Source organism: Semicossyphus pulcher, unplaced genomic scaffold (genome assembly GCF_022749685.1).
Source record: "Semicossyphus pulcher isolate SPU_LCO1_2020_fin unplaced genomic scaffold, fSemPul1.0.p SCAF_18, whole genome shotgun sequence".
NCBI lineage: Eukaryota > Metazoa > Chordata > Actinopteri > Labriformes > Labridae > Semicossyphus > Semicossyphus pulcher.
Genome location: NW_027211691.1, coordinates 26,835,425 through 26,861,804, shown reverse-complemented (window position 1 = coordinate 26,861,804; position 26,380 = coordinate 26,835,425). Strand labels below are relative to the sequence as shown.

The window sequence follows — 26,380 nt, the reverse complement described above, 5'->3', positions numbered from 1 at the left end:
ATCGATCACTGAGGTAATTGATCAGTGATGTCACTGATCACATTAATAATCAATAAGTGTCACAGGTGTGCCCTTACGGTGAAATGTTGTTCCAGTTGTGTTTTGAAGGTGTTGAAGGCAGCTGTGATGCCGGATGTCAGCTCAGATTTTGGCTCCACCCCTGATTCTATCACAGGCCCCTCCCTCTCCGTATTTGGACCTGTGGCTTCATCAACCAGCTCCTCCTCATCCTGTGCTGGCTCCGCCCCCTCAAGTGACGATTCTGAGACCAGGTAAGCAGCAGATCAATGAAACAAGGTGATTCAACCAACTTTCACTTTGAAAGGAATCAAAAAGAAAATAATCAAAGATAAAACACCCGTTAGTGCTGAGTTGGACTTCTCCCTCTCTGCCTGAGACTCCGCCCTCTTCTTGGGGGCCGACAGACCCTCAGTTTGGTCTGTTAGGTAGCCTACAATAAAGAAAAAGATACGCAGGACATAATGAGACCAACATAGTTTGAAAAACAGATTAGTTAACTCTCACTGCCCTTCATGAACGACTTTTTCTGCCTGAAAATGAAAAGTTTATAAAATGTTAAAATAAAAAAATTACAGATGTAAGAAATCAAAGAGTGAAGAATAAAAGAGACGACCTGAGTCTGGAGCGGCTCTCTTCCTGTCTGAGCTGAAGACTTCCTGCTTCTGAAAAACAGAAAACTGATGAAAACAGGAAACAGTTCATGTTTTAAATAAGAGAAGAATAAAAGAGGAAATGCACCTTTTTAAAAGGAGAGCTACTTCCTCCAAAGTCTTCTGTCTGTTCCTGTAAGATCTGTCGCTCCGCCCCCAAAGGAATACCTGAGAGACAGGTAAAATCCAGATGTTTGTCTCACTGACAGTTCTTCAGACTGTCTGTCAATAAATCATATTTGTTTTCATTCTACACTTGATCGATATTTCCCCTGAAACACGTCATATTCATTAATTCCCTTTCGTATCGAGTTCAGGTTTCCTTCAAAGTAAAAGCTTCAGTGTTACTGTTTATCATCTCTGCCTCAGTGTTTCCTCTTCTCTCTACCTGCATCTGCCTCTCGCTCTGTTCATCAGACGGAGCTTTCCTACGATTACTTCCTCTTTGAAACAGCAGAGTTTGTTGGCTGCACTGAAAAGCCCCGTAACAGCTTCAGAGTCAAACTGACCTGAGCGGTACGACAGAGTCGAGTGTCTGAGCTGATCAAACAGGAGCTCTGCAGAGTTTCTGCCCGGAGTCTGAAAACAAAAAAACTGTTCAACTTTGATCTGTTTTTACAGTGTTGTTTTACAGGGTTGGTCTACAGTGTTGTTTTACAATGTTTTACAGTGTTTTACAGTGTTGTTTTACAATGTTTTACAGTGTTGTTTTACAGTGTTGTTTTACAGTGTTTTACAATGTTGTTTTTACAGTGTTGTTTTACAGTGTTGGTCTACAATGTTTTACAGTGTTGTTTTTACAGTTTTTTACAGTGTTGTCTACAGTGTTGTTTTACAATGTTTTACAGTGTTGTTTTTACAGTTTTTTACAGTGTTGGTCTACAGTGATGTTTTTACAGTTTTTTTACAGTGTTGGTCTACAGTGTTGTTTTACAATGTTGTTTTACAGTGTTGTTTTACAGTGTAGTTTTTACAGTGTTATTTTAGCAGTGTTGTTTTACAGCGTTGATTTTACAGCGTTGGTTTACAGTGTTGTTATACAGTGTTGTTTTACAGCGTTGATTTTACAGTGTTGGTTTACAATGTTGTTTTACAGTGTTCTTTTACAGTGTTGTTTTACAGCGTTGATTTTACAGTGTTGTTATACAGTGTTGTTTTACAGCGTTGATTTTACAGTGTTGTCATACAGTGTTGTTTTACAGCGTTGATTTTACAGTGTTGTTACAATGTTGTTTTACAGCATTGTTTTTACAGTGTTGGTTTACAGTGTAGTTTTTACAGTGTTGTTTTAGCAGTGTTGGTTTTACAGTGTTGTTTTACAGTGTAGTTTTTACAGTGTTGTTTTACAGTGTCGTTTTACCTTCGTTATTAAGGAGTCTTCTTCACTGCTGGGAGATGACAGAGGCAAAACTGGACGGACAGACAGGCGGATGGACGGACAGACAGTTGCACATGAATTGTTAAATAATAAAGTTTAATGAAGTAAATCTGTTGAAACAAACTGAAAAAATAAATCCGATTCAGAAAAAAACATTTTATTTCACGATCAATCTTCATCATCATCACCTTCATTTTCATCAAACATGATGGCAGTCTGCAGTAACTGTAATGACCTAACCAGTCCAGCAGGAGGAGCCGTTCACACACATCCTATCGTGTTATTATTTGTCCATATTCAGATGATGAAGCTGAATCGTGGGAAAAATAATTTAAAAAGTAAAAAGTTGTAAAATAGTTTTCGTCTCTTAGTTGTTTTAACATCCTGTTTGATGTTTGGGGTGTACTAATGTTCTGTGTTCCTGTGTGTCCAGTACTTCTGTCTCCATAACAAACTGTTATTCTTCAGACAAAAGGTTTCTTTGCTTTTTGTTAATATGTCGTGTAATCATTCTTACTGTAAAACACACTCACTCTTCAGCTGGCTCTTGCTCTGTGGTTTCTTCCTGCTGTAGGATCTACCACTCTGTTTGGCTGCAGGGGGGGACAACTGGACTGAACCACCTGTGTCTCTCACGTAGCTGGGATTTCTTTGTCTCTGTTTGTTCAGGGACAGAAAGCAGGTGTGAACTGAACTCCTTGTCTTTAAATCAAACAGGAGGTTGTGAGGTCATGGAGAACCTGGAGGTCAGAAGGTGTCTGGATGAAATGGTTCCTGGTTCAGTCATCAAACTGTTTGAATCTTTGCTCGTAGTTCACCCTCTCACACACTGACAACAGAGAGCTACATGCTAGCTGCTGGTCTGTCCATCAGGAACAGTTCAAGCTTCAGTTTCCTCCCAAAGACACTTTGACATAAAAACAGACATTACTCTGCTGGGCTGGAAGTAAATTACGTATTAAGAACAGCAGTGGGACTAACTGATCTTTGAGGGGCACCTTTTTTCTCCATCCAGAGACCTGAAATTATCAACAACAGTCTGAAGATAACATGACAGATCTGACCTGAGATCAGACCTGAGAGATCTGACCTGAGATCCGACCTGAGAGATCTGATCTGAGAGATCTGACCTGAGATCAGACCTGAGAGATCTGATCTGAGATCAGACCTGAGAGATCCGACCCGAGAGATCTGACCTGAGATCAGACCTGAGAGATCCGACCCGAGAGATCTGACCTGAGATCAGACCCGAGAGATCTGACCTGAGATCCGTCCCGAGAGATCTGACCTGAGATCCGACCCGAGAGATCTGATCTGAGATCAGACCCGAGAGATCCGACCTGACAGATCCGACCTGAGAGATCTGACCTGAGATCAGACCCGAGAGATCTGACCTGAGATCAGACCCGAGAGATCCGACCTGACAGATCCGACCTGAGAGATCTGACCTGAGATCAGACCGGAGAGATCTGACCGGAGAGATCTGACCTGAGATCAGACCCGAGAGATCTGACCTGAGATCCGTCCCGAGAGATCTGACCTGAGATCCGACCCGAGAGATCTGATCTGAGATCAGACCCGAGAGATCCGACCTGACAGATCCGACCTGAGAGATCTGACCTGAGATCAGACCCGAGAGATCCGACCTGACAGATCCGACCTGAGAGATCTGACCTGAGATCAGACCGGAGAGATCTGACCGGAGAGATCTGACCTGAGATCAGACCGGAGAGATCTGACCGGAGAGATCTGACCTGAGATCAGACCCGAGAGATCCGACCCGAGAGATCTGATTTGAGATCCGACCCGAGAGATCTGATCTGAGATCAGACCCGAGAGATCCGACCTGACAGATCCGACCGGACAGATCCGACCCGAGAGATCTGACCTGAGATCAGACCTGAGAGATCTGATCTGAGATCAGACCTGAGAGATCCGACCCGAGAGATCTGACCTGAGATCAGACCTGAGAGATCCGACCCGAGAGATCTGACCTGAGATCAGACCCGAGAGATCTGACCTGAGATCCGTCCCGAGAGATCTGACCTGAGATCCGACCCGAGAGATCTGATCTGAGATCAGACCCGAGAGATCCGACCTGACAGATCCGACCCGAGAGATCTGACCTGAGATCAGACCCGAGAGATCTGACCTGAGATCAGACCCGAGAGATCTGACCTGAGATCAGACCCGAGAGATCTGACCTGAGATCAGACCCGAGAGATCCGACCTGACAGATCCGACCTGAGAGATCTGACCTGAGATCAGACCCGAGAGATCTGACCTGAGATCCGTCCCGAGAGATCTGACCTGAGATCCGACCCGAGAGATCTGATCTGAGATCAGACCCGAGAGATCCGACCTGACAGATCCGACCTGAGAGATCTGACCTGAGATCAGACCCGAGAGATCCGACCTGACAGATCCGACCTGAGAGATCTGACCTGAGATCAGACCGGAGAGATCTGACCGGAGAGATCTGACCTGAGATCAGACCGGAGAGATCTGACCGGAGAGATCTGACCTGAGATCAGACCGGAGAGATCTGACCGGAGAGATCTGACCTGAGATCAGACCCGAGAGATCCGACCCGAGAGATCTGATTTGAGATCCGACCCGAGAGATCTGATCTGAGATCAGACCCGAGAGATCCGACCTGACAGATCCGACCGGACAGATCCGACCCGAGAGATCAGACCTGAGAGATCTGACCTGAGATCAGACCCGAGAGATCTGACCTGAGATCAGACCCGAGAGATCCGATCTGACAGATCCGACCCGACAGATCCGACCCGAGAGATCAGACCTGACAGATTCGACCTGACAGATCCGACCTGAGAGATCCGACCCGAGAGATCCGACCTGACAGATCCGACCCGACAGATCAGACCCGAGAGATCAGACCCGACAGATTCGACCCGAGAGATCCGACCTGACAGATCCGACCCAACAGATCCGACCCGAGAGATCAGACCTGACAGATCCGACCTGAGAGATCTGACCTGAGAGATCTGACCTGAGAGATCCGACCCGAGAGATCCGACCCGAGAGATCAGACCTGACAGATCCGACCTGACAGATCTGACCCGACAGATCAGACCTGACAGATCCGACCTGACAGATCCGACCTGACAGATCCGACCTGAGAGATCTGACGTCAGAGGACATCTGGGATCAACAGATACTGATTTTAATAAAATGTCATGTAGTTAATAAAGCTTTTTCTTTTGCTGCTCACATTTAAAGCCTTTCTGAAATTAGCTCCCAAAAAAAATCTATAAATAAATCATATCAATGATGATACCCAGGCTGATTTATTTAGGATTTATATAGTCTATTATTATATTGCTCTAGATATAATTCTAATTAACTATTTCAATGATACACTGAGGAAAATTAGCCAGGTATGCAGGCAGGTGAGCTGACAGAAGTGTAGACAGACAGACAGACAGGTACCATGAGGATTCTCCCTGCAACCTCCTCCAGGTCTCGGTGGTGTTCACAGTTGAAGTTTAGCTCCACTGTTTGACCTTGGCTGTTGTGGTGCATGATGGGATTGTTCAGCCGGACGCTGAGGACCGTCTCTGGCCCAGTGCATCCTGGGGAAAGACAAACAATGGCCGTGTTCGAAATCGCATACTCTGTACTCCATACTTTATACTCCATACTGCATACTAACTACTATATACTGCATACTACATACTATTTACTGCATACTGCATACTCCGTACTCTATACTTTATACTCCATACTGCATACTAACTACTATATACTGCATACTACATACTATTTACTGCATACTCCATACTCTATACTTTATACTACATACTGCATACTGCGTTTGGCGGTAGTAAGTAGTACGCAGCTGTTAAAATGCATTTTGCCAGGCGCCAGTTTCCGGGTTTGGAAAGTGGAAGTAAACAATAGCCAGTCAAAAGCAAAGCGCCGCTTCTTTAGCTATTGCACCCTCTTCTGTTCGAATGCTGCTGCTGTCAACTCCTGTTGTGATGTCCCAGCACTTTGCATTGTGGGATACAGTAGGCGAAGTAGACTGGTCCGATGCATGCTGGAGATTTTTTCCAAACACAGCCTCTGATGATGAAAAAGTGATCAAATCCTTGATGACTTACACACAGAGAGAAAATTAAGGTTGAGTTACTGACCGTCGTGTTTCACCTGAACACTGTAGTGATCCACTTCCTCCTTCAGGAGGTGGATCGACCCCCACAGGAAACCCTGAGACACACAAAGAAGCACAATATTTGCTGTGTTCGAATTCAGATACTATATACTACATATTACATAATGTATACTACATACTGTGTTTGGCAGTAGTATGTAGTACCGAGCTGTTCAAATTTATTTGCAGTATGCACCGCCAGGCGCCAGTTTCCGGGTTTGGAAAGCGGAAGTAAACAACAGCCCGCCAATAGCAAAAAGCTGCTTCTTTAGCTACAGCGCCCCCTTCTGCTCTTCTGCTGCTGCCTGCCATTTCAACTGCTGCTGTGACGTTCCAGCGCTTTGCATTGTGGGATACAGTATGCCAGGTAGAGTGGACCGATGCATACTGTAGATTTTTTCCGAATCAGTACGTCATCCAGGTATTTTTGGCGTACTACACATTTTGCTTTCGTTTGCATACTACATACTACATACTACATTTAGGGCACATCAGGACGTACTGCTAGTATAGTATGGCATTTCGAACACAGCAAATGACAGCACTCATATCTGATTTAAATCACATAAAGTGTGACATGAGTACTACTACAGTACTACCTGAGGTTCATCAATGAAGAAGCTCACACATCCTGAGCTGAGGTTGAAATCGATCCAGAACTCGTCCAGTTTTTCGTCTTTTGGACGAAACAGCTGTAGTAGAAGAAGAGCAGTGAGCATGTGATCAGTCTGCAGAGAGGAAAAGGTTCAATGTTTTACCTCTGTGGAGTCAAGGAAAGCTCGCAGGCAGGGGAAGGTGTAGACCCTGACAGACACAATGCAGGGAAAAATAATTAACAGTTTCAGATTTGTGTTTTTACATTCAGGTTAAATAAAGGTTCATCACCTCCTCTGGTCTCCGTGGTAACAGTTGACAAAGTTAAGAAAACAGCGACAGTCCTGGACAGAGAGAGAACATGTCAGAGAGGCAGACAGGAAGAGAGGCAGGTGTTCAAACGGACAGGTGAGTCACTCACCACTTCAAAGTCTCCGTCTCTGATGTCACAGAAGGCGCTGCTGATGTCACGGCTGGAGAACCACTGATTGGCTCTCTGTTCTCGGTCCTTTCTGGGGGTCAGACGACACAGAGCTTCTGATAGGCTGACCTGCAGCTCGTAGTCTGAAACAGAAAACATGCAGGAGACAGCTCATCGGCAGACGGGTCGTTGACAGAGACATCATGGACGTTTAATCTCTATGCAGATGATACGCTTCTATCTTCACTAAACCTGACATACTCACCTCCAGCTGTCAGGACTGCTGCTGCCACCTGGCATCTGTCACACAGACAGGTAGACAGACAGGTCAACAGTTAGTTTGATGGATTAAACCAGAAAGTCCACAAAAAGTAATTAAATGAGAAAATTATTTCAGAGTTCCTAAAATGTCACTCTGTGTGTACTCTGTGTAGTGTGTGTACACTTTGTGTGTACTCTGTGCACCCTGTGTGTGTACTGTGTGTATTACAGTATCTGGGTCTGGTGTGGGTCGTTCTGGATCAGTCTCCGCTGCTCTCTGCTCAGAGACTCCAGGATGCTGTTAAAGGTTCTGATCGCCTGAAACCAGAAAAACTGCTTTTAACTCACATCGATAAAGTTCTAGCACCAGCACAGACCAGCACAGACAGTACGGACCAGTACAAAGAGCACAGACCATCACAGACCACCACAGACAGTACGAACAGTACAGACAGTACAGATCAGCACAAAGAGCACAGACCAGTACAGACAGCACAGACCAGCACAGACAGTACGGACCAGTACAAAGAGCACAGACCATCACAGACCAGCACAGACAGTACGGACAGTACAGACAGTACAGACAGTAAAGACCAGCACAAAGAGCACAGACCAGTACAGACAGCACAGACCAGCACAGACAATACGGACAGTACAGACCAGTATAGACCAGTACAGACAGTACAGAGCAGCACGGACAGTACAGACTAGCACAAACCAGCACAGACAGTATAGACAGCACAGAAAGCACAGACAGTATGGACAGTACGGACCAGTACAGACCAGCACAGACCAGCACAGACAGTATGGACAGTACGGACAGTACAGACGGTACAGACCAGCACAGACAGTACGGACAGTACAGACAGTACAGACGGTACAGACCAGCACGGACAGCATGGACAGTACAGACCAGCACGGACAGTACAGACAGCACAGACAGCACAGACAGTACAGACAGTACAGACCAGCACTGACAGTACAGACCAGTACAGACCAGTACAAACCAGCACAGACAGCACAGACAGTACAGACAGTACAGACCAGCACGGACAGTACAGACCAGTACAAACCAGCACAGACAGTACAGACAGTACAGACAGTACAGACCAGCACGGACAGTACAGACCAGTACAATCCAGCACAGACAGTACAGACAGTACAGACCAGTACAAACCAGCGCAGACAGCACAGACAGTACAGACAGTACAGACCAGCACGGACAGTACAGACCAGTACAAACCAGCACAGACAGCACAGACAGTACAGACCAGCACGGACAGTACAGACCAGTACAAACCAGCACAGACAGCACAGACAGTACAGACAGTACAAACCAGCACAGACAGTACAGACCAGTACAAACCAGCACAGACAGTACAATCAGTACAGACCAGTACAAACCAGCACAGACAGCACAGACAGTACAGACAGTACGGACCAGTACATACCAGTACAGACAGTACAGACCAGCACAGACCAGCACAGACAGTACGGACAGTACAGACAGTACAGACGGTACAGACCAGCACAAAGAGCACAGACCAGTACAGACAGCACAGACCAGCACAGACAGCACAGACAGTACAGACAGTACAGACCAGCACGGACAGTACAGACCAGTACTATCCAGCACAGACAGCACAGACAATACAGACAGTACAGACAGTACAGACCAGCACGGACAGTACAGACCAGTACAAACCAGCACAGACAGTACAATCAGTACAGACCAGTACAAACCAGCACAGACAGTACAATCAGTACAGACCAGTACAAACCAGCACAGACAGCACAGACAGTACAGACAGTACAGACCAGCACGGACAGTACAGACCAGTACAAACCAGCACAGACAGTACAGACAGTACAGAACAACACAGAATGTCATGTTGGGTTCGATAGTTACCTCCAGTCTCAGTGGGAAGTGGATTTTCGTTTCCAAAGCAAACTGGACCATCTGAAGGAGAACTATAGACATCTGATTGACTGAGAGACAGACGCGAAGAGAGACAGGCAGACAGACAGACAGGTGAGTCTAGAGTTCAATATGTAGTTTTCTACCTGAAGATGAAAATGAAGACACAAACCTGGAAGAGAAGCTTGACCCAGCAGCTGACAGAAAGGGGGACAGAGCGACAGACAGACAGAGAGCCAGACAGACAGACAGACAGACAGAGCGACAGACAGACAGACAGACAGACAGACAGACAGAAAGTTTAGTTTTCTGCCACCGTTCATTGTTATCATCATCATCATTATAAACCACATTTTGGTCAGCTGACACCATGTTGCACATGTTAGCACAATTAGCTTCATTGCTCACTCAGCTTACATTGGCCCCAGAATGTTGCTAAGACAGGGTGGTGACATTGCATCCTGTTTCAGGAACGGACTATTTCATTGGCCAGCAGTGTGCACACGCCTGAGCACAGTGTGCAGCGGTGGAAAAGAATGTTTACCCTTTGTGGGCGTGTCAGAGGTTGTACCCAATCAGCAGTGATGTGTAAATAAACCCCACCTTTTAAAGAGACAGTGTACTCGTCCAATACAACACAACACCATTTCTGTTGACTACACGCAGCGTGTTGTCGCCTCAGTGTGTTAGACTGACAGCAGCATGTGTCTCAAACCACAGCAGGAGACTTCATTTCCCAGCATGCTCCTCACCAGGAAGTAGTCATAGAACTCTTCCGTGAGGCTCAGCAGAGGGGCGGAGTTCTTCTGGAGGTCAGAAATCAAAAGGTCATGGACCGCTTCAAACCACGACAACACCTAAAAAACAGACAGAGAGACAGACAAAGTTACAGACGAATAGAATACAGAACAGTTTGATAGATTATCGATTATAGATTACAGATTATAGATTACTCTGGGTGTCAGTCCGAGGCCGATGAGCGTCTGCAGGTGTTCTCTGTTCTCTGACAGAATCTCTAAAGACTTTAGCACCACCAGGACTCTGCTGAACTCGGACCCACACAGATCCTGAAAGAAAGACCATAAACCTGAAGACATGACCATCACACAACAACCTTTAAACAGGCATTACCATGGTTAGCACCCCCGTCCAGCTACCTTGGTAACTAGATGGTCCAGTCTGGTGAGTGTGATGCTGGTCAGTCCTTCAGAGTGAAGAGCTGAAACCAGATCTGAGGAGTCACCGCGGAGCAGACAGTCCTCCACCTTCACCTCCAACTGACACACACACACACACACACACACACACACACACACTTTGTCTTAAGTGTCTTCTTCCATAAACCTCAGAGCACCAAACTCCATTCATATTCCGAGTGATTTAAGTGGTGATGATGTTTGAGCCAATCAGAGGAGGTTTGGTTTTAGACAGGAAGGCTTTCTTCCTCATCAGACCTGTGAGAACCCCGCTGTTCTAAAAGGAACCAGAACATGAGCAGACCGTTCTTCTTCATCTCACATTAAACAAAGACAGAAGAAGAGAGAACATCTTTGAATAAGTCAGAATAATTCTGTTATTTTATTAAATTGTTAAGAAACTAAATTATTCTTCTGCAGCTTTATTACTTAAACTGCTTTTTTTTCTATCTTTAACGTCTTTATTGTATTAAACTGATTTCAGTCTGTAGTTTTCCGGTACATACAGCAGGGGGCGCTGTCGGCCGCACAGTGACACAGAGAGGCGGACACGTTACCTGAAACATCTACATGAGAGCGAAGCTCCGCTCTAAGTTTACACATCAATAAAACTTCATCACGTTTCATCCATTGAACTGTCTGAACTGTAGAACAAACCGGAAGTGTATCAGCTGTCTGAATCAGATTTACAATCAATCGATCATCAAATTAAAGAATCGAAACTATAAGTTTATTTACCATCATGTCTGTCCTCTCAGTCTGCCGGGAGCGTGCATCGCCGCGTGCACAGCTGCCGCTCATTAACTCATCAGAGAGAGAGAGAGATTGTGTGTGTGTGTGTGTGTGTGTGTGTGTGTGTGTGTGTTCTGCGCAGGCGCAGAGAGAAAAGGTAGTCCAAGCAGTAGCGGAGGGGTTTGTGTTCAGAAGTGTCACATGTAATATTCGACATCATTGAATTCAAGTGAAATATTGAATAAACGAGCTCATGACGAGTTTAGACAAAAGTTAATTCAGATATTTAATGAGTTTTTAAAAGTCAAACATCGTGAATCATCGTGCAGGTACAAAGAGAAATGTTGATTATTTCAAATGAAGGATAAATAAATGCATCAGTTATTGTTTTAAACATCATAAACAGGATTCATGGAAAAACTCAGTTTGTTCTTTACAAAGAGAATGTCAACTTAAATGAATTATAAATAATATAAATCATAAAGGGTTAGCAGACTAATTATGAGGTATGAACCTTTGATGCCTTTCTTTCATTGACCAAATATTGAAGGTTCTCAATTTGATCATTTCCACATGAACAGAAAACTTATGTTCAGATTATATTTGATGATTTATTAAAAACAGATTCCAGTTTTTATCACTAAAATAAAAAACAACATATAAATAAATGAGTGTATCAACAGTGTGTGAGACGTGTTGGACGGTCTGTTCGTCCAATAAAGCGCACACACAGATTATCTGTCTGATATTTACATGAACAAAGGCTCCAACAGCACAAACACGGCCCAGAGGTTACGTTCAGTGACTGAGTTAGCTGAGGGGACACCTAGCAGACAGCTAGCAGCTCCCAGCTGTCACTCAAAGAGGCCACGCCCCTAATGATGCATCACTTTAAGCCTTAATATAATGTAAACAGGTGAGCTGTATAAAGATTCTCCCCGTACAGTTGTCATGAAGAGAGAAATGAGCTATAGAGACCCAAACTGTTTTTTGTACCAGGCTGTAAACATGTTTATTTCTGCTGTAAAGTTTAACATGGGGCTCTATGGGGACTGACTCACTGCTGGAGACAGCCTCAAGTGGACACCAGAGGAACTGCAGGCTTTGGGACTTGGCTTCATTACTGCTGAAGGACAGACAGACAGGTGAGCAGGTCTTCAGGTGAAGCTGACTCGTCCTCTGATTGATGACTAATGAGTTTGTTTGTTTGAGGAGAAACACTGAAGTGTTTACACAACACACACACACACATGCACACACACACACACACACACACACACACACACACACACACACACACACACACATGCACACACACACACACACACACACACACACACACACACATGCACACACACACACACACACACACACACACACTAACTGAATCAGCAGTTACCCAGGAGTTTAATAAAGTTGATCTTTGAGTTTTAATGAATGAATTTGATTAGATTTGATGATTGTTGTTGTTGTTGTTGTTGTTGTTGTCACAGTACAATCATCATAATAATAACATATGTTATTGTTTGTGTCAATAAAACTGATTATTTGTTTTTTTGTTACTTTTTTAAAGACATCATAATACTCTTAATGTGACGTCATTACGTCCCTGATATCTACATGAACTGATCAGACCCTCCACCCCACCCTCCGCTCCCTACCCCACCCTCTTTGCGAGCTCGCACCTCTCTCACCTGTTCGTCACTTCTTACCTGAAACTCTGCGGAGCTGCACGCGCTGCGGAACATCTGAACTGTTTCTGAAAAGTTTCAAAAATAAACTTTAGATGTTTCAACAGCTTCCGGTTTGAAACGTTTCATATTAAAACCTTTAATCCACGATCTTTTACTGTTTTATTTCCGGTCAAAACTAACGTCAGATCTAAACCGAACCTGGAGGATCCGGGTCAGAACCATCAGGAGGACTGACCAGGACCGGGACCAGGACCAGGACCAGGACCAGGACCGGGACCAGGACCAGGACCGGGACCGGAACCCGGATCAGGATTAGGACCAGGATCAGGAGCATGTCCCGGGCGGAGGAGCGCGAGGAAGCGGATTGTGTGTGTTCGGTCGGGATGAAGTTCACGTGGGACATCAACGACCCTAAACTGCCGCAGGTAACAAACTGATCGATTACTGATCGATGCAGACAAGAGGCGGGAAGAGCGGCTGATCAAAGAGTTGTGATTGATTCACTTTAAAGTCCGAAACAGAAACAAAAGAATCCAGGGTCAGTTTATCATTTATTATATATATTATTAAGATTATGATTATGATTATTATTATCTTCATCCTTAAACAGCACGTGGCGTTCAGCGCAGGAAATGAATAAACGTTTGTGATTCTCTTAAATCATCAGAAAATTGAACACGGTTTGGTTTGACTTGATTTCAAGTTCCGCACAAAAAGAAGAAATAAAGCGCAACAGAAAAATCTAAATGTGACATTTGTGATTTCCTAAACAGTCTAAAAACTGTATAGGCTTTGGTTGGAGGTTTTTAGGGAAACGTTATGAACGAATGAGTCTGTGCGTGAACAAGAATCACGCTTTTAAAGCAACATGTGAATATTTTCACTTCCTGCTGAAGAAAAATGACAAAAACAAACTGAATGAAAATTAAAAAAATATTCACAAAAAACATTAAATACTTAAAATAAATCTTTTTAACGTGTTTTTTAAATACGCTGAATATTGAATAGAGTTTGGTTGGAGGTTAGAGTCCATCGTTTCTCAGCTTCTTTTAGGTTTTTCAGAAGAAACATGTTGGGCAGTGAATCAGGTCTGATTATTGATGAGGCCTGTATTTATGAAAAACACATTTCCTGATTATTTCATAAAAGCACTGTCTCTGTCTGCCTGCGGTTTGGATGTTTAATAAGTTTTATAGACAGAGTTTAATAATTTAATCCGCACGTTAGAAACACCGAGGTCACGAGTCAGTAGAACTTTCCTGAGAAGTGATGGATTAAAGCTTTCAACAAAACCTTGTACAGTTTTTAGGGTATTTAAGAAAAGCACAGCATCACGTCTAAGTTTTCTGTTAAACTTGATTTTCCTTCAACATGTTTTTGTCTCTTAGTCTCCTGAAATTATGTTTCTAAAATCTGAATCCTGAAAATGACGTTTGACAAGAGAAGAGAAGATCTTTAGAGGAAATACGATTCTGATTCCTCCATCAGAGAAACGACTTCAGCCTCTAACCACACTCTGTTCATTTTTATGAGAATTTAGATATCAAAACCTTTCCATGTGTCATTTCTTCATCCAGCCGTTTCATCACTTCATTGGACGTCAGTTTAAATCAGTGTTCGGGTGTGTAAATATTAACTTATTATAATTATATGTATATAATATTTAGTCTAAAAATGTATGTGTGTTAATTCATTTTAATATAATTAAAGACTATAGAGATAGATTAACAATACAGTTCAAACTAAATTATAGTATATTTATAAATAAATATTTTTACCATTTAACGCTCAACTCAAAGCTTTTATTTTTCAGTCTAAACAGACAGAAAACAGACTGAATGTAACGTGTAGTTTTATAATCATATTATTATCATTATTATTAATAATAAGTCTAGGTGATAGCTTCCAACCAAACTCTGCTCAGAATATAGGATTTAAGAAAATTATTCTTTATTGATTTCATTGATATTTAAACGTAAACTTCTTCACACGTGAACTCTGTTCAGTCCGCTTGTTTACATTCTGTCCACGTGAACACTGAAAATATCTTCTTAATAAACCTGTTTCCCTGTTTTTAAACTCTTTCATCGTGAACAGCTCAGATTTAATTTGAGTGAAGCTGCCGACAAACACGGAGCACATTTTCTTCTTGTTCCTGAATTAACTGATCAGTTCGAGACGAGCTTCAAGTCGCCCTCAGACAGTCACAGACGCGTGCGTCACGTGAATCACAACTAAGAATAAAACTAAAGTTTCTAAAAAATCATTTTGTATTTATTACATTTATCATTTTCGTGAATTTGTTCATAATTTTGTTTTTTGTCTCAAATCAGAAACAAGTTTATTTCTTTTTATTTCTTTTGTTCTTTTTATCAACTGAACATTGTATGAGTAACATGTTTAATGTGTTATTATCGTTGTTATCGTTTCTGAGTAAAATGAGTGCTTTCATTACACAATGCTTTTACACACGGCTGCTCCTCTGAGTGAGGAGATCTCACAATCATAAAAAAACCTTTATTAGTAAATAACAAAGGTGATAGAAGTCATCATTAACGAGTCCTGATCGATTATTAGAGAGAAATCAAAGAAAAAAACATAGCATCTGAAGGTTATCTGAAGGTTGTGTGTGTGTGTGTGTGTGTGTGTGTGCGTGTGCGTGTGTGTGCTGACTGGGCTCTTCTCTCTGTTGTGGATCAAACAGTAGAAACTGGTTTGTATTTTTGTGTTTTCAGTGACAGCAGCTCGATCAGCTGATCGATATCTCTTATCGATTTGTGATTTAATCGTTTTTAATCTTTATTGACACAGAAATCAGCGATTCATTTATAACAAAAACATTTCAATATTTTTTATCATTGTTTCCCTCCTGCGTGTCGATGAAGAGAAGAAAGGTTCTTCCTTACGTCGCTCAGAAACTCAAAATATTTTCATATGCTATATCTTCTGTCTGTCTGTCTGCCTGTCTGCCTGTCTGTCTGTCTGTCTGTGCAGGACATGAAGCAGTGCGACCCGTTCCAGGAGTGGACAGACGGTTACGTTCGGTTTATTTACAGCGGTGAGAAACATTCAAACATTTTATCGCAGATTAAATCTAAACTAACCTAAATGTAACTAATATAATCTGACCTATTAAACCGTAAATATTTGTTCAATATGTTTATACATTTTTTGTTTGAATGATTCTTTAGTTTTTCATAATTATTTTGAAATCACATAAAAACTGAACTGTGAAGAAGTTACTGATTTAATGTTTATAGTGATGTCACGCTGTGCAGTGTCAATCACAGTGCACAGTGTCAATCACAGTGCACAGTGTGATGTCACAGTGTACAGGGGACCACTGAATAATTTGCTTGCAGCTAACTTAGTTTCAGCTAAAGCTAACAGGTGATGCTAACACAAGTTAATCTAATGTTTCATATTGATTGCTGAGCTAATTCAACATGCTAACTCGTCAGTTAAAGACAAATCATGAGCTAGTTCTCATCAGATTCAGGGCGGGTTCACAGCAGCCTTGTTTAGTCCAGCTGAACTGCACCCTGGAGCGTTTGTCCCCTCGGTGTGGTCCGTTCAGGTGGTGTGAACACCGAAATGAAACTCTGGTGCGGACAAAACAACCCGACCATGGTCCGCTAGAAAAGACGGGTCTCAGTCCGTTTCCAAATGGATATGGGCTGACCAAACAAAACACAGGTGTTCAAAGTGTTCAGTGAAAAACTACAGGAGAGTGGAACTGATCGATCTGTGGAACGTCTGTTAAAAGTCAAAAAAACTCTGTGATCGTGTTGCGTGTGATTGATCAGTGTGCGCTCATGTTTTGTTTACTTCAGGGAGTTGAATTCTGACCAATCAGAGAGCAGTTTCCTCAACCATCAAAACTTTTGGTCCGCTGCTAAAAGCTGCCGCGTGAACACAAACCAAACTGGAGGCAAAATGACACATTGTAACTATTTGGTTGACTGACATGAATGCTTGGAGACGTAAAAAAAACTGTCTGACCGTTTTTAATGCACAGGTGAGGATAAGAATGCTCAGAGACATCTGTCCGGCTGGGCGATGAGAAACACCAACAACCACAACTGTCAGATCCTGAAGAAGTCGTGTTTGGGCGTGGTGGTCTGCTCTCGAGGCTGCACGCTGCCCGACGGCTCCAGACTGCAGCTCCGCCCGGCTATCTGCGACAAAGCACGGCAGAAACAGCAGAGTAAGAACAACCAGAACCTGTTGATAACTTTTACCTGGGTCCGTGTTTACCTGACGTGTTACCTGTGTGTTTCAGAGAAGCTGTGTCCGAGCTGTAACGCCCCTCTGGAGCTGCTGCCGTGTCGTGGGCACAGCGGGTACCCCGTCACAAACTTCTGGAGGGTAGATGGAAAAGCCATCTTCTTTCAGGTCACCACCTTTACCTGCTACTTACCTGCATGCAGGTGGTTTCAGAATAATTAGAAGAATTAAACAACAAAGTAAACACTGGGTTAATGCTCCAAAAGCTCTTAGTAATTCACACACTGCAGATGAATTTGTTGGTTTACAGTTTTAGGTTTTAGGAACGCTGACAGGTTCAAAGATTCTGGGTAATTTTACACAGATGCTCTACAGATTCTGACAGTCTGAATAAGTCTAAACCAAATCATGGAAATCTGAAGAGATTCAAAACAGATCTTTAGAGTGTAAAAACACCAACAGAGGCACTGACAGGTTTAAACCAGAATCTGGTCTAACTTGGTCTTGACCTGATCCCAGAGGTGTAGTTAAATTCACGTGGCTGTGGTCCCACAGGCTAAAGGAGTCCATGATCATCCCCGACCTGAGTCCAAGTCTGAGACTGAGGCCCGAAGAAGTTCAGTTAAGAGGCGAGTCAGCTCCCCATCGTTCACTCCAAAGAGACGACTCATCGAAACACAGGTCAGCAACAACAAACAAACAGCTGTTTGATGTTGTTAGTGTTGTTTACAGTTTGTTTATTTGTTTATCTGTTCTTTACTGCTTCAGGCTTTAGGCCCCGCCCTCCTCTCCTGTGTGGATCCGTCAGAAAGAATCTCTTTCATCGAGCCAAGTTTCCCTCAGCATTACCCAACATTCCAGAGCCCAGAGCCCTACTACAACCCCCACAATGCACTGGGAGAGGCCCCACCCACAATTCAGAAACAAGCCAATCCCAGGCTTTACATGGGCCGGCCCAGTTATGAGTTCCAAGGATACCTGACCTCACCTTCATATCCCATGACGTCTGAACTCTGTGACCCCAGGTCAGCCTTGCACACGCTCTAAACCAGATTCAATGTAAACAGGTTTAAAGGAAGATACTGACAGTATAAACCAGCTGCTCATATAGGTCTGAACTGGATCCCGTTCACCGTAACAGATCTAAGCCAGACCAGACCAGGCCTTCACAGATTAAACTGGTCTAAACCAGATCCTGGATGCTATTGTTGAACCGTCTGGATTTTCAGTGTACATGTTAAAAGTACATTTTTTTGTGTGCAGGGCAGCTCCAGTCCTGGGCTCCTCCTCCTCCTCTGTTCCTCTCTCCTCCTCCTCCTCCTTCGACCCTCAGACGAAGCCCCCTGCAGGCTGGAAGGAGCTGCTGAAGAGCTCCGCCCCCTACAGCGACAACCACCACTACTACAGCGCCGAATACCCCTGCCGTTACCCCAGCAACGCCCCGGGGTCACCTGCAGCACTGCAGACCATCATCACCACAACAACTAAGGTGAGTCCAGCGCATACCTTACACCGGAATTTCTGTGAGCCACTGAGGAGAAAGAATGGTTTCCAGGAGACAGGTGAGGTACGACAAAACTGTGAGGACAATAAAGAAACAGTCACACTTGACACCTGGGGCTGTACTCTCTTCTGATTGGCTGAGAACTGAGCTGTCATTGGACAGTGGACAGGGGGGCAGGGATTTGTCCTTATATGTCACATTAACACCTGCTTTGATCCTTCTCAGGTGTCCTATCAGCCCTGTGCTCCGCCTAAACCCCCCGGCCTCCCAGGCTGCTCCACCCTGCTAGACGACACCTCTTCCTCCTCCTCGTACTCTACCCAGGTGAAGCTGACAGAGGAGTCGGGTGGAGTCATCAAGTCTCTGTCGTTTCAGCCCGAAACTCTGCCAACCAAAACCGAGCGGACTGACGGATACGACTACCGCTACACCTACCCCAACACCTACCGATACGACGACTACTGATGCATCATCACACCCACCCTGTGACTGCTGTTACTGGCACTACTGTCACCAAAACAACTGTTACCAAAACAACTGTCACCAAAACTACTGTTACCAAAACAACTGTTACCAAAACAACTGTCACCAAAACAACTGTCACCAAAACAACTGTTACCAAAACTACTGTTACCAAAACTACTGTTACCGAAACAACTGTTACCAGAACAACTGTCACCTAAACAACTGTCACCTAAACAACTGTTACCATAACTACTGTTACCAAAACTACTGTTACCGAAACAACTGTTACCAGAACAACTGTCACCAAAACAACTGTTACCAAAACAACTGTTACCAAAACTACTGTTACTGAAACAACTGTTACCAGAACAACTGTCACCTAAACAACTGTCACCTAAACAACTGTTACCATAACTACTGTTACCAAAACAACTGTCACCAAAACTACTGTCACCAAAACAACTGTTACCAAAACAACTGTCACCAAAACAACTGTCACCAAAACAACTGTTACCAAAACTACTGTTACCGAAACAACTGTTACCAGAACAACTGTCACCTAAACAACTGTCACCTAAACAACTGTTACCATAACTACTGTTACCAAAACAACTGTCACCAAAACAACTGTTACCAAAACTACTGTTACCATAACTACTGTTACCAAAACAACTGTCACCAAAACAATTGTTACCAAAACTACTGTTACCAAAACAGCTGTTACCATAACTACTGTTACCTAAACAACTGTTACCAGAACAACTGTCACCTAAACAACTGTCACCTAAACAACTGTTACCATAACTACTGTTACCAAAACAACTGTCACCAAAACTACTGTCACCAAAACAACTGTTACCAAAACTACTGTTACCAAAACTACTGTTACCGAAACAACTGTTACCAGAACAACTGTCACCTAAACAACTGTCACCTAAACAACTGTTACCATAACTACTGTTACCAAAACAACTGTCACCAAAACAACTGTTACCAAAACTACTGTTACCATAACTACTGTTACCAAAACAACTGTCACCAAAACAATTGTTACCAAAACTACTGTTACCAAAACAGCTGTTACCATAACTACTGTTACCTAAACAACTGTCACCAAAACAACTGTCACCTAAATAACTGTCACCTAAACAACTGTTACCATAACTACTGTTACCAAAACAACTGTCACCAAAACAACTGTCACCTAAATAACTGTCACCAAAACAACTGTCACCTAAACAACTGTTACCAAAACTACTGTCACCAAAACAACTGTTACCACATTCAGTTTAATCAACATGAATTATAATGTATTTGAAGTCAGCATCATGTTAGGGATAAAGCTGATGCACATTAAAACAGCCACTGAATGATATTTAATCTGTTTAATATTTAAAATGTGACTGAAGTGCTTCCATGTATGTTTTTTTCTCCCGCTGCATTGCTCCTAAATTAATATACATTTTAGCTTCCGGTCGTGATTAAGTATTAAATAAACAGACCAGTTCAAACTGACGCGTTCACTCGAGCTGCTTCTCTCTCTTTTGCAGCTGCAGCCGTGTTACTTTATGTTTCTAAAAACATGCTCGTATTCGCTGAACGTGCGCATGAGGATTTCGAGCTCCACTGGTGTGACGTAGGAGGACCTCTTTTTGTGTACCGTTGCCATGGTGACTCGTGGTGTCGGGGTTCCATTAATGCTGGCTTTTTACAGTCAGCGTGCACGCACTTAACTCCGGCTGAACCTACTCAGAGTTGATTGAACTAACTCTGATCAGCTGTTCTGGAACCGAAAACTCAGAGTTTCGTAACTCAGAGTAGATCAACTCAGAGTTCAGGGTTAGACTCAGAGTTTGTGGAACCTTCTTTGTGAAACGGACCCCAAAACAACTGTCACCTAAACAACTGTCACCTAAACAACTGTTACCAAAACAACTGTTACCTAAACAACTGTCACCTAAACAACTGTTACCAAAACAACTGTCACCTAAACAACTGTCACCAAAACAACTGTCACCTAAACTACTGTCACCAAAACAACTGTTACCAAAACAACTTTTACCAAAACAACTGTTACCAAAACAACTGTTACCAAAACAACTTTTACCAAAACAACTGTTACCAAAACTATTGTTACCATAACAACTGTCACCTAAACAACTGTCACCAAAACTACTGTTACCAAAACAACTGCCAGTACGACTAATCAACACTCGTGACTACAACCAAATCTACTTTAACGATCATTTTTAAAAACTGCTGTTAGCACAACTGATGCTAGAACGGTTACCTCGGCTGCTCTTGACTTCTGTCTCAAAGACGACTGACCACTCAGGTGCTATCTCCACCTGTTGGACATTCAGGAGCTCAGACGATCATCATAATGAAACTCAAACTGAACTGACACTAACTGTGAGAACTTTCTGGAGTACTTTAACGTTTCAAAGGAAGGTCCTTTAGTACTCACCAGCTCCTCCTGTAGCGCCCCCTTCAGGTCAAAGAGTGAAAACCTTATACAACGGATTCAAGAGTCCTCCATGGAGTCCTGACGATCTACAGCAGCTTACTTTGTGTCTCTGGAGCTTTCTGCCACATCTCATGGTCTTCCTCAGGATCTTTTGTTGTCACATTACTTCAGTGTTGTGAAGGTGGTGTAGATGAGGTGTTTCGTCAGACGTGCTCTGGTCACATGATTACAAAATAAACACTGTTGCACTGAATGCTCAGGAAGCCCATGAGACTCGGCAGAAAGTTTCATCATCAGCATGTTCATGAACTTTGTGATTTATTTTTGGCCAAACTGTTGAACCTTCCATCTCAGGATGCAGATATTCTCTGTTTTATATATGAACACATTTTAATAAGGCACATCAACATGCTCTCATCTGATCAATGAAATATATTAATGTTAGATACTTCAAATGAACCAGCAGGATTTATCCTCAGCGTGTTTGTGGTTTGAGTTATTTATTGAATCTGTTGGACGTTACAGAGAAACTGAAGTGAACAGTCAGAGGGATTATAGCTGTCAAAACCTGTCTCACATTAAACAAACTGTTCTGACTCTATTTCTGATTCATTTTGAGCGTTTAGATAATAAATCCACCGAAGACTTTTACAAACACGCAGAACAGAGAATCTATGAAAAAGTGGTGTGACATCACTTTTTGAAAGTATGTTTGGAGTTTAGAATTGTGTCCCCCACCACGTGAAAGGTAGGTAGATAGGAGTTCATGATGACACACACACACACACAAACACACACACGTCATTGTGACATCACAGAGTCTCTCTGAGGCCCCTCCTATAGAGACCTGCGTCCCCTCCAGGGTCCGGAACGTCAGAGTGAGAACCCTGCAGCAGGGGATCAAAGGGCTGCTGTTTGGACGTCCGCGTGTGAGTGAGTAATGTGTGAGACGTGTTGTTTTGACAGGAACACTGAGCTGTCCTCAGAGTGAACCCCTTAGACTGACTCCTCCTACTCCTCATCCTCCTCTTCTCCCTACTCTTCTTCTTCCTCCTCATCCCTTTCCTCCCCCCTCCCTGTCACTACCTTCCATTAGAATCACTCGTTACCTGCCTGGTTTACCTGTCAGAACAGATATGTTCTCAGGCTACAGACAGACTGAACCACCCACACTGCAGCTACACACACGCTTTTAATCTGAAGGGCAAATTAACCTTTAAACTTCATCAAAAGTACAAAATAAAAGTCTGGTTACAGAAACACACTCATAAATTTGGGTTCAGACAGGTGAGAGCCTCAGGTGTCAGGACCACATGACTTTAAAGCCACAGGTTAGACAGACAGGTACCAGCACCAGGTGAGTTTCCTGCGTCAGATTAGAGTACCCAGCAAGTGTTCAGATGAATGTCCAGCTACAGGTGACAGTAGCAGGTAACATTTTTGGTGACAGTGGCTGTACAGCTGAACACGTGTCCAGATCCAGGTAAAACACCAGCTGAAAGTCCAGGTGAAGGTGAGAGCACCTGATGATTGTCAAACACCAGGTGAAAGTACCTGGTTAACATCCATTACCAGATGATGGTACAGGTGAGGGTCCAGGCGATACAGGTGAGGGTCCAGGTGGTACAGGTAAGTGTCCAGGTGGTACAGGTCAGTGTCCAGGTGGTACAGGTAAGTTTGCAAGTACAGGTCAGTGTCCAGCTAGAATAGATGAGTCTTAGGGTGATACAGGTGAGTGTCCGGGCGCTACAGGTGAAAGTCAAGCTGGTACAGGTCGTTCAAGTGAGTGTCCAGCTGGTACAGGTGAGGGTCCAGGGGGGTACAGGTGAGTGTCCAGGTGGTAGAGGTGACTATCCAGGTACAGGTCACTGTCAAGGTGCTACAGGTCAGTGTCAAGGTGATACAGTTGGCTGTCCATGTGGTAGAGGAGGTTCAAGTGAGTGTCCAGCTGGTACAGGTGAGGATCCAGGGGGTACAGGTGAGTGTCCAGGTGGCAGAGTTGGGTATCCAGGTGTTACAGGGTTATTTGTAGGTACAAAGTTTACCTGTATGGATAATGTTTGAATGTATGTTGTTAATTTCAAAGTTTTTGATCCTTCAGAAAAACAACATAAACGGCTGACAGGTATGACCTCGACTGTACGACCTGTCTCCAGTCAAACAGTAAGTGCTTTCTTCTCTCCTCTGATTGGTCGATGTTTTAAACATGTTTTCGTAGAGTAGACTTGTGGATAAAAGATGTTTTGAGGCTCTCAGCTCGTCAGCCAACGCCTCACCTGTCTCTCACCTGTAAACCAGGTGAGCTGAGCACAGATAATCCTGAGCTGTGTAATTCTATCCTTTCACCAACAATCACCTCATCCTGTCTTCTTATCTTCTTATCTTCTTTTTCTTCTTCTCTGCTGATCTCCATCACTGCTTTTTCACACGCAAATGATTTCATCTCTTCTTCTTCTTCTTCTTCGCTAAATAAATCATCCCGTCTGCTGACATCAGATACCTTTACAAACAGCTGCCCCCCTCCACCCGCCACTCTGATGTGGCTCCGCACTAATGGATGTTTTCAGTTTGATGCTACATGGTTGTGATTTACAACAGAGACACAGACAGACGGACAGGCAGACAGACAGACAGACAGGCAGACAGACAGACAGACGGACAGACGGAGAGTGAGACAGGACAGGGGAAAGTATCACACGAAATAAATTTAGACACATTATGAAAAATTATAACTCTACTGTATTTCTGCTCTATTATATCAAAGAGGACTGTTAGCTAAGTGGTTGACTGTTAACGTTAGCTGTTGTCTAATAGAAGCTAATGGCTCAGTGAATATGTTGTCTTACCTTTAAATATGTCCTCATGTATCTTTCACTTTTTATTGTCTGCTCATCGATCAAGACAGAGCAGGTGTAGAGCGTACTCTGTTATTTTATCTAAAGAGGAACAACATGAATCCACCAAGAGACAGAAACACCTCCTTTAGCTTTAGACTTACTGTTTACATCCTACAGAGCATTATGGGAGCTGTAGTTGTAACATTTAGAGCAGATTTTGTGTTCATGCACAGACTAAATTCAACCTGACCTTGTGTTGGTTTAGCATGGAGCTCACATTACAGGGGTTAAAGGTCTAAAGCTAAGCTAAGTTTAGCTTCTTAGTAAATACTAAACATAAATGATAGATATGTTTTTAATGCTGCTGTGCCCAGACTGTCTGCTGACACAAAGATCTGCAGCTGGAGATGAGGCAGAGGATGATGAAGGTGGGAGGAGGGGGGAGGAGAGGGGAGGGGTTAATTCAGGGGGCCCCTATCAACAAAGAGCTGCTGCAGAGAGAAATGAAAATCATATCAGCTTCAAAACTTTGGAAACAAAGATGAAAGAAAAGATAAAAACTATCAAACTGCACTAATACACACTGTGTGTTTGTGATGTGTGCTTGTGATGTGTGTGACATGAGTGTGTGTCGTGCCGTGAGAAGTCTTATCGCAGCAGGACGACTCACAGAGATGCTCTTAACGAGACAGGACGCTCTGATCTCTATCAGGATGTTTGTGTGACTCAGACGCTGATCACAAGTTCAGCTGGAGGAGGGACAATCCGAGCGTGTCACTGATGTACTTCCTGTTTAAACAGGAAGTTCACAGTCATCCAGTAGTTGCTGTACAGTTGCTGTACAGTTGTAATACAGTTGCTATACAATTGCTGTACAGTTGTAATACAGTTGCTCTACGGTTGTAGTACAGTTGCTCTACAGTTGTAGTACAGTTGCTGTACAGTTGTAGTACAGTTGTAGTACAGTTGCTGTACAGTTGTAGTACAGTTGCTGTACAGTCGTAATACAGTTGCTCTACAGTTGCTGTACAGTTGCCGTACAGTTGCAGTACAGTTGCTCTACAGTTGTAGTACAGTTGCCGTACAGTTGCAGTACAGTTGCTGTACAGTTGTAGTGCAGTTGCCGTACAGTTGTAGTACAGTTGCAGTACAGTTGCTCTACAGTTGTAGTACAGTTGCTGTACAGTTGCAGTACAGTTGCTGTAAAGTTGTAGTGCAGTTGTAGTACAGTTGCTGTACAGTTGCAGTGCAGTTGCTGTACAGTTGTAGTACAGTTGTAGTGCAGTTGCTGTACAGTTGTAGTACAGTTGCTGTACAGTTGTAGTGCAGTTGCTGTACAGTTGCTGTACAGTTGCTGTACAGTTGCTCTACAGTTGTAGTACAGTTGCTGTACAGTTGTAGTACAGTTGTAGTGCAGTTGTAGTACAGTTGCTGTACAGTTGCTGTACAGTTGCAGTACAGTTGTAGTACAGTTGCTGTACAGTCGTAATACAGTTGCTCTACAGTTGTAGTACAGTTGCCGTACAGTTGCAGTACAGTTGCTCTACAGTTGCCGTACAGTTGCAGTACAGTTGCTGTACAGTTGTAGTGCAGTTGCTGTACAGTTGTAGTACAGTTGCTGTACAGTTGCAGTACAGTTGCTCTACAGTTGTAGTACAGTTGCTGTACAGTTGCAGTACAGTTGCTGTAAAGTTGTAGTGCAGTTGCTGTACAGTTGCAGTACAGTTGCTGTAAAGTTGTAGTGCAGTTGCTGTACAGTTGTAGTACAGTTGTAGTGCAGTTGCTGTACAGTTGTAGTACAGTTGCTGTACAGTTGCTGTACAGTTGCTGTACAG

General features: G+C 43.4%; 2 protein-coding genes across 3 annotated transcripts; one reads left to right on the top strand and one right to left on the bottom strand.

The window, feature by feature from the left end:
- Positions 1 to 59: 59 nt before the first annotated feature.
- On the bottom strand, positions 60 to 13,379 carry sycp2l (synaptonemal complex protein 2-like). Its single transcript, XM_069667081.1, is given in 23 exon segments — positions 60 to 262; positions 359 to 451; positions 635 to 683; positions 760 to 839; positions 1,181 to 1,250; positions 2,032 to 2,081; positions 2,583 to 2,706; positions 5,506 to 5,633; positions 6,213 to 6,285; positions 6,829 to 6,921; positions 6,988 to 7,033; positions 7,115 to 7,167; positions 7,248 to 7,412; positions 7,415 to 7,460; positions 7,497 to 7,544; positions 7,735 to 7,823; positions 9,415 to 9,494; positions 9,596 to 9,620; positions 10,176 to 10,280; positions 10,377 to 10,490; positions 10,581 to 10,700; positions 13,064 to 13,110; positions 13,244 to 13,379. Coding segments are annotated over 23 exon segments (2,037 nt in total).
- Positions 13,072 to 22,304, top strand: gcm2 (glial cells missing transcription factor 2). Of its 2 annotated transcripts, XM_069667443.1 has the most exons (8): positions 13,072 to 13,470; positions 16,040 to 16,103; positions 17,064 to 17,252; positions 17,328 to 17,440; positions 17,828 to 17,953; positions 18,041 to 18,297; positions 18,536 to 18,761; positions 19,002 to 22,304. In XM_069667443.1, the coding sequence occupies exons 1-8, from the start codon at positions 13,378 to 13,380 to the stop codon at positions 19,239 to 19,241; spliced, it is 1,308 nt and encodes a 435-aa protein (XP_069523544.1). In that variant the 5' UTR covers positions 13,072 to 13,377; the 3' UTR covers positions 19,242 to 22,304. The 2 variants fall into 2 exon arrangements, with proteins under 2 accessions (XP_069523544.1, XP_069523543.1); XM_069667442.1 differs by having other exon boundaries at positions 17,064 to 17,440.
- Positions 22,305 to 26,380: the final 4,076 nt, after the last annotated feature.